The sequence below is a fragment of the Poecilia latipinna genome, unplaced genomic scaffold, assembly GCF_001443285.1.
Source record: "Poecilia latipinna isolate Pla-1442-1.1 unplaced genomic scaffold, P_latipinna-1.0 Scaffold4220, whole genome shotgun sequence".
Classification (NCBI taxonomy): domain Eukaryota; kingdom Metazoa; phylum Chordata; class Actinopteri; order Cyprinodontiformes; family Poeciliidae; genus Poecilia; species Poecilia latipinna.
Window position 1 is genome coordinate 11,908 of NW_015116836.1, and position 8,866 is coordinate 20,773.

Below are 8,866 nucleotides of genomic sequence, written 5' to 3' on the forward strand. Positions count from 1 at the left end.
GGGAAAGAGAGGAGCAGACACACTGAGAACTGGAACATGGGAGTCTTTCAGCTCCATCTAGAGAGCTTTCTGTCACAAAGACAAGATGGAGACTGACCACAGAGACATGAGCTGAGGATGAGGAGCAGCAGGGAGATCATCTTCATCCTGAGAGAGGAAGAGGAGGAGGAGGAGAGGCAGCAGGACATCAGGAACAATATGAGGAACAACTGGACTGATGGAGAGGAAAAGAAAAACAAGGCTGTAAAAGTAGTGAAATTATTCTGTTATAACTCATAAGGAGAAAACAGCAATGAGTGAAATCTGGAAATAGTTTGTTGAGTTTTTTTTTAACTCACTAAGTTTCTCACAAATTTTTCAAACTTTTCAAATAAAATGTGACATCAATTTGTTCAAAAGGTTTAATAAATTACAAATAAAAAATATGTATTTTAAATAACAACATTGCAAATGAGCCACAAAAAAAATAAAGCTGAAGCTGTGAAGAGAATCTTTCCTCTATAAGAAAATCAGCTGAGCTGCATTTGTGTTTGTGACCATCAATAAATATCCAGTCGGTCGAAACACGGAGAGAAATAGACCAAAAGATTTAATCCTAAAGATTTAGCTCTTGGATTAAATCTAAAATGAATCATTTTACTAAGATAAACTAATGAGACATCTTCATCCTGAGAGAGGAAGAGGAGAGGAGGCAGCAGAACATCAGGAACAACATCACTCAATTCAAGGAACAACTGAAATATCTGGTCTTTCCTCACTTTTTTTCTTTTTTTTTTACTTTACTTAGTTTCTATTAGTTCTTCTGCCCTGCTGGAAATCTCTACTTTTATTTTACAACATATTATATTAACTGTAACTATTATGTTTCTCACCTGATTGGCTGTGAAAGCTCCTCCTGCTCTGAGGTCCGCTGCTGCTCAGGCTCAGTGAACTGAGCTGACAGGTGGAGGTGGGGACCTTATATGCCTTAGTAAGTTCCTCTCGACACAGATCGGTTTTCTGTGTAGTGATCTCCTATTGGTTCGCATAAAATACGAGCCAATAGGAGATCACTACACAGAATGCCATCATTTGCATTCTCTACATTGTCACAACTGATGTCTCTCTGTGTACTAAACGCCTTCAGTGGCGCAACTACACATTATTCAGGTGGATGCGAAAGTATAAATCGGCGCCCCCCCCCCCCCCCCCCCCCCCCCGAAGGAACGTTAGGGTGAAGGAGCGACGCTCACTCGAAGGAGCGTGAGGCGCGCTGAAGTGTATGGGAAAACATCATCGGCGCGTCGCACCCTCCAGACGGGGTTTTGGCGCCCCCTCTGGTGCTGCGCCCCTATGCGTTGCATACGCTGCATACCCACTTTTTGCGCCTCTGCGCCTGTTGGTTCGTGTTTAGGAGCCTCAACCACATCAGGCCGCCTCGCCCTCAGACACACGGAAGTTTAGTTCACAGTTCGGCCATTTCTGCCAGCCGACATCAGAGGTTAGCAGACGGTTCGTCCACAGCCGGTCAGGTGAGCAACATAAACCTGTTTTATTTAGTTGTTGGTCATTTATTGAGACAATCTGCTAAATAACAGGACAGAAACTTTAAGAACCAGGAGTCAGAATAACAACCAGTAGATAAACACAGGAACGTCGTTCAGATCATCGTCTCATTGTAGTGGCGACTGTTGGTCAAACCAAACATCCTATAATATTTCAATCCAGGCGCCATTGCTGCACTAATGTGACTGATGTCTCTACGCAGGCAAAATTAGTACAATTTCCAAAACTTAAAGATTGCTTTTTATGGTTTATTTTTTCCCATTTACTGGAAAAGCAAATGTTTCCTGATTCTTCTGCTCTGGTTAAAAATAAATCCACAGGTCCAACCCAGTATGCTGCTCCTATACCAGTCAGTCCCTATAGTTATAGAAAACGGACCTTCAGTTCTTCCTGTCTAACTTAGACATGACAAAACAAAGAAACAAAAAGTAAATAAAATAACCAATTATTAACCTACAAATGAACTTTGTAAATAATCACAAAATGTAAAGTAGGCTAAGAATAAATTACTGTAATTTGTAGAATTTACTCACTGATATTTTCTCCACATAAATTATAATGACTGATTTTATTCTGAAGGTGTTTATAATGACAAGTCTTATGAGCTGCGGAGAAACAAACGTCCTCTTGTCTCACTTCGTCATTATCACCACAAGGTGGCAGTAGTGATCAATTAAAACATTTATTTTTCTGCACGTTTTCTATTTCTTTCTTTTAAATTACTTTCATTCATTCATTTATATGATTGTTCATTGATTTGAGGCTGAGTTTATTCACGATACAAACCTTTGATTTATGACATCAAAGCAAATATTTTCATATTAATTGAACATGATAGTCCATGCATCTGTCCTGATATCAGTGATATGTGTTTAAAAACAAACTAGAAAGAAAATATATTTTAGAAACAGACGAGTTGAGAAATGATGCCTGGAAAACACTGATATAAAGATCTAAGGGGAAAACCCCCATAAAGTTTTAAACTCTATTATTGTTAAAGTCTAGTGACAAAATTATATCTGTGTGTAAATTAATGTGTCATGTTAGTTTTAAAGGTCCTTTAAGTTCTAATGTGTTAAAACTTTCCTCTGAAATTTGCTGCTTGTTTTGTTTTTGGGGTTTTTGCTCTTTATTATATATTGAATATATAATAAAGTATGTTATTATTTCATATATCTAAATGTTATGTACATGTTTAGATGTACATAAACATGTAAATTAGTTTTAAAGAAACGTCAAGGCATTTAAAAAAAGATATGAACTAAATATAATCGTTCAGAGTTTTTCTGAAATGTTATTTAAATGATCAAAATAAACATTTTAGTTAATTTGTCTGTCGTAGTTTTATGTTTTCACATTTTCTCAGCAGATTTGATCAAAACTATTTTCTAATTCACAGTTTCATCTTTTCCCATAGTTTAGTTTTGTTTTATTTGAACAAAGAAACTGTTAATTTTAGTTATTTAAATCTGAATGAACAAAAGCAGAGCTGCTGTTTCACATCTGAAATGTTTCTTTGTCCACATGGTGGCGCTCTAAGCTCTGACTAAAAGCTGCTCAGCAGTGAAAGTGGTTTAACAGAAATAAGTTCACTAAACCTGTGTAAAACAAAGAGAAACAGCTCAATTTAATGTGGAAATCATATCTGAAAACAGAGAGTGAATAAAGTAACACCTTTTGTGTAACCTGCTGGAAACCTCATAAACTATATAAGATCAAACAATGTGATATGTACTGAAATTCTTGGAAAAAATATCTATATTTTGGATCAGCATATTCTATACTCCTCAGTGATTTACAGTATCTATTATCGGTGTGGAAAACGGCGATAAAAACACTGCAGCTGATAATCACTCAGATAAAAGCAAAAAGGATGATTAATAAAGTAAGATAAAAAAACACACAAGATCTGATTTATATGAGATATGAATAAAAAATAAATAGAACATTGAAACACATGTACCTGTGGAGTGACTTTGTGGAAATATATGTCTAAAGAAAAGAAGCAAAATAAAAGCATAAATATATTCAAAACAAGGTACAAAGAAGTGGAAGATTAAGGAAATACAGAAACGGTAAAAAATAATGTGAAATATTATATGCGTGTGTGTAGGTGTGTGTTTTCCTGTTTGACCTGCAGCTGCTGCAGAAACTAATCTCAGGTCAACTGGAGCTGAACTGGTTCTGGATCTGCTTCCTCTTCCTTCTGCTTTAGATCCACAACTTTTTTTCTGACAACCAACCCAGTAACCAGTGAAACCATCAGAACGGCTCCAACAATCAGTCCAACATGTTTGTTTCTGCTTCCATCTTCTTTTCTTCCCTCCTTGTTTTCTGTCAAACAGAATCAGAGCTGAAGGTCAGAATCCATTTCTCTTCATCTGCTGCTCTCAGACCAGCTGCTTCTGCAGCAGCTTTAGAAACACAAACATCTGGGCTGACAGGTTCATTGCAGAACCAGAACCACATCTGGCCTTAAAGGGATATTCCCCCTAGATTAGCCACAGAGACTCTGGAGACATTTTACCTTGAAGAAGATTCACTGATTGAACATTAAACCACTTTATGCAGCTTCCTTCTTTCACTGGAACATAGAAACCATGAAAACTCACCAGTAGGAGGCGCCACGTCCAGGAAGACGGTCCCGATGGGGTCAGAGGTCAAAGTGCGTCTCTTCCTGCCGGTTGCTTCTCTCTGGAAAACCCGTCTCTCGTATGTTCCCGTGTCGTTGGTCGTCACGTTGCTCAGAAGCAAAGACACGTCTCCGTCCTCCATCCGTCTGTCCTGCAGCTCCACCCGCTTCCTAAAAGATGGATGCTGGTTCTCTGGGTCCGGCTGCTCGTCTCTGAACAGGAGGACATATTCTGGTTCCAGGTCCGGTCGGGTCCACTGCACAACCACAGCAGGTTTGTTGTTGGGGAGTCGGCATGGCAGAGAGACGATCTGTCCAGGAACAGCTGAGATGGTTTTATGGACTACAGGACAGAGAAACGGAGCAGAAAGGTCAGAGGTCAGAGTGAACCGGTCCACTTCCAGCAGCAGCAGAGACCAAGGAGAAACACTGGACTCTGACCTGGACTGGATCAATGGATCTAACAAGGATTAATGGTTATTATTGTATTAAATGTAATTCCTCTTTCAGAAATTTAAACACTTCTTCTACACTAACAACATAAAGCTACAGGATGATTATTATTATATGTTGCAGATATTATTATAATAAATATTTTTGCTCATGCCATGCTGTTGTAACATGTAAAATGCAGCTCAGCATTGTCTTGAAGGAATAAGCATTTATGTCCCTAAAATAGATGTTTGGACAGCAGTATATGTTGATCTAAACATGTTTATATCTGTCAGACTTAATGGTGTCACAGATGTGGCAGTTACCCATGGCAACAGCCCTAAGATGTGACCCCCACAAAGTTTGGTCACACCTGCTTGGTTTAACTGTGATCTTAGTTTAGGATATGACCCCGTTTTGAACAGTAATCAGAAATGTTTGGAGAAACATAATGCAGTAGCACATATCTACCGGTTTTTTTTTTTTCTTTCGAAAAAATTTATTGGTACTTGGGACAAGAATTTTTTTACATAGCATTGCACATTTATACAGAATTCTCTTTTCAAATAAATAAAATACAATTTCTCACATCATTTTCAACTAAAAGAAGATAAGAACAAGGATGCTAAAAACCAAAACTCCGTGTTAAAAGTTGGGCAGGACCGGGGTGACTCCTTACGAAGTTCTGAGTCATCCCGTCCCTCCAGGCAGGGGCTCAGAGGAGAAGCTTCCCCTGCTGCTCCTTCCCTCCTGCCTCACCCGGAGGGCCGGGCCGCCGCGATGGCTGAAGTGGAACATTTTTAAGTGATGACTGTGCAGCTGGTTGTGAAAAGCTCCAGATCGTCTCTGTTCATTCATTTCTCCTGTTAAAAAAAACGTTAGTTCATTGCTAACCAGAAAGCCGACAAGTAATTAACATGATTATTAACATGATCAAGAGATGTTTGGGACATTTTATCCCGTTGTAATTATGACAATTTGTTGAATCTTAATGTCGGCGTTAGACGCGTGAGTGTTGTTATCTTTAGGAAACGCGTGCTCACCCCTTTCCCGGACCTTCATACATTCCCAGCGTTTTCTGAAGTGGTCTAATGAGCTACAGTGCAAAATATTGTTTTGCTAAGTGTGTCATGACATTTGTCCCCTATCGGTATACGTTCGTTTGTGTTGTCACTGTTGGATCATAAGCTCTCAGTTCTGTGAATTTCCTGAGATGGTTGAATTATAATGAGATCTATAATGTGCATTAATTTACAAGATAAAAATTCCTGATATAACAACAAGCTGACATTGTGCTATAGAGTAAATATAAGGATTGCGATTGTTCAATCACAATAGTTTGACAAAGTTTATGATGACTTTCTGAATAAAACCTGGAATAAATCCAGCACAACATCATCATCTCCCGATGCATCAATAACTTCAGCAACAATCATTTCATTTAACTAGATTTTCATTCAATATTTTTAATTCCATTCAATAAATTAAAGGTTTATTCCATACATTCTTAGCAATATCAATATATCCGAAGCAAATATAGAGACTAACCTGTATCTGTTAATGAAAATCCCAATGTAGAAAGGAAAGGAACCGTGAAAAACAAGAAAGCGTCCATGTCTTACAGATGGAGGATTAAAAACTGAGCAATGGGCCAATTAGGTGGGCATTTAGAGAGACAGGGGGGAGGGGGGTAAAGAAATGTCATCAGACATACCTCCTTAGATCAGCCCACAGGATCAGACTGTAGAGTGACACCACCTGACCCAAAGCATTGAGGAATGTGCAAATATGACAGGTCTGCTTTGTTAGCTCTCTCTGGTTGGTCTCCTTAACCGTTCATGTTGGCTGTAACCTGATCCACTCACTAAAAAAAGCTTTTATCTCTCAAAGCTAAAAGTTTCCTTCAGCAGCTTCAGTAATGGGGCCGCCTGTGACCCTGTGGAGCAGCAGCAGTTTATGGCATTAAAAGGGGCAAGAAATAAGTAATATTCTCTATTCTTGTTAAAGTTTTTAGGTAATAGCCTTTAATTTCCTAATATGAGAGATTCTACACTAATTTATCTGCATAGAAAAGGAGATGAAATACTTCACTTAATAATATTGATCCCTGCTCTCATCCACCAGCAAAGAAAAAGGATGGATGGATGGATGTTTCATACAGGAGACAAAAAATTAGAAATCTTAAATTCTTGATAACAGTTTTCAACATCTCATTGTTGAAAACTTCACCAGTGTGATAAACAAATATAGATTATAGATTACATGTAAAATGTTTGGTCTGTGGATTCCTGCATGAGGAGAATCTGACCTGCTGGTGGAGCAGCTCAGAGGAAAATCATGCAGGAAGTTAAAAACAAGGTGAGGATTTTAAAATGATCCTAAAATAATCAGCAGCCTGTAGAGAGAAGATAAAATGGGTTAAATGGATTCATGTTGACTTAGTTAAAAACTTACTTCTTTATTTTATGAACTATGGAGTTAAAGCAGTGGAACCACTAACATATATTACATAGGAGTAATTAAAGCTGGTCATTAGAGACATGAAGTAACATCAGAGAGTAAAAATGAAAGACCTGCTTTTATTTGAACCAGCTGGATCACATGATTAATTTTGGTGAATTTTTTTACATGGTGCTTTAAACAAGAGTTAATCTGTTCCACTAACTCTAAAAAGTACATAAGAGTTTTGTTATTCTCTTCCTCCTTCAGACTTTCAAATGTGACGCAGTTTAAATTAGACTGTAGAGAAAAACTACCAACCCCCAACCTGCAGTCATGTTGACTCAGTGGCATGAATATCTACTAGAGGTGTGTCTGAGTTTGTCCTTCTGTGTTTTCCTTGACAAAGCAACATTTCTCCTGCTCAGAAATAAAATCATTATGTTAAACATCTGATTTTTATCTACAGGTTAATCTACTCATGTTTTATTGACTCCAAGAATCTAATCTGAAGTTTAACTGATAAAAAAAATCGACCTTGGAAAATGATAGATTAATTATTTTGAGGCCAATATATTAAAATAAATTTAAGCTTATAAACGCTGAAGGAAAAGTTGAGTGAAAAGTGGTTTTTAATCAAATTTAACTCATTAATAATTTATTAATACGTTACTGAATGAAAATCTAGAAACACAAACATCAACTCAGTTTATTACTAAAGAAACTTTAATCACAAACCTTAGATCAGCTCATCCATAATTTATTTAACATTTAATTAACAAACATTTAGAGAATCAGTTAATAATCGATTGATCAAAATCATAAACAAAGAACCAACATAGAGTTTATAATCTGTATGAAGCATTAAACATTTCTGTGAATTATCATATTTTTAACTTTGTTGTTTGATTGAAATTCTTAACAGCTGAGGTGGAAAATAAGGTTTATCTTTTTTGGATTACAGTTTATAACATTTACATATGAAGAGCAAAATGTAATGAGACATGTTCACATTCTCATGTATTTCAAGAGAAACTATTCTTCTAAACTGAAGCAGAAGCTTTTTTGCCCTGGGATAAAAATCTGCCTGCTGGCCTTACATCCACTGTTTGTTCTGAGTTTTCATTCCTGTTGCAGAAACTGGAAGTTGTTGTAAACAACCTGCTGTAAGTAAAAACTGAGCCTAAAGCTTAATAAGTTAGTAAATTAATATCATTAATATCAGAATGATTCAGCAGAATGCTGAATCATTCTGCTGCTGCAAAATGATTCACCAGCAGCAGCTTGTAGCACAGCCAACATTTATTCCTGAATATAGTTAATTTATTTCTCTGTTTTCTGAAGGTTCAGTTAAACATTTCTGCTCATGTTCTTCATTCTCATTTACAATCATTAAAAGCAGATTATTTAAACCAGTGACCTGATCATTTAAAGCAACCCAAGTTTTAATTTCACTGAGTATTTTTTTATATTATTAAAGTGATAAATTAGTTGAAGTTTCTTCATGTAAGAGCAGGAAGACATGGGGAAGTCAACAAGCTGATTTTTCATTGTTGATGTTTCAGAGACAGACAGTTTTTACTTCCTGCCGAGGTTTTGTGGTTTATTAAGTTTAGTTTCAACAGGTTCAGAGGAAGAGTGTGACGATGTGAAACTTTGTGTTTCAGTTCCTGTATTTTGCCACCTACTCAGGCACTAAAACAAACATTTTGCTTTTCTCAAGACCTACTAATTAAATTAATAAGTTAATGAGAAATTAATTAGGAAATAAATCAAAGAACTTCAACAATAAACTCTAAACCTGAAACTTGGAACCAA

At 36.9% G+C, this 8,866-nt stretch overlaps 1 protein-coding gene across 1 annotated transcript; it reads right to left on the reverse strand.

Moving 5' to 3' along the window:
* Positions 1–3,670: 3,670 nt before the first annotated feature.
* On the reverse strand, positions 3,671–6,255 carry LOC106942361 (uncharacterized). The gene is made up of 3 exons (XM_015025630.1): positions 6,158–6,255; positions 4,158–4,520; positions 3,671–3,879 (listed from the first exon to the last, which is right to left on the reverse strand). The coding sequence occupies exons 1-3, from the start codon at positions 6,222–6,224 to the stop codon at positions 3,704–3,706; spliced, it is 606 nt and encodes a 201-aa protein (XP_014881116.1). The 5' UTR covers positions 6,225–6,255; the 3' UTR covers positions 3,671–3,703.
* Between the last annotated feature and the right edge of the window lie 2,611 nt (positions 6,256–8,866).

What these genes read in the sequence shown, in the direction of transcription:
- LOC106942361 (XM_015025630.1), bottom strand. Translation starts at nt 6,224, where the DNA reads ATGGACGCTTTCTTGTTTTTCACGGTTCCTTTCCTTTCTACATTGGGA. An exon ending in ATTTTCATTAACAGATACAG is followed by an intron (nt 4,521 to 6,157) that starts GTTAGTCTCTAT and finishes TCTGTCCTGTAG; the next exon opens with TCCATAAAACCATCTCAGCT. An exon ending in GGACGTGGCGCCTCCTACTG is followed by an intron (nt 3,880 to 4,157) that starts GTGAGTTTTCAT and finishes TCTGTTTGACAG; the next exon opens with AAAACAAGGAGGGAAGAAAA.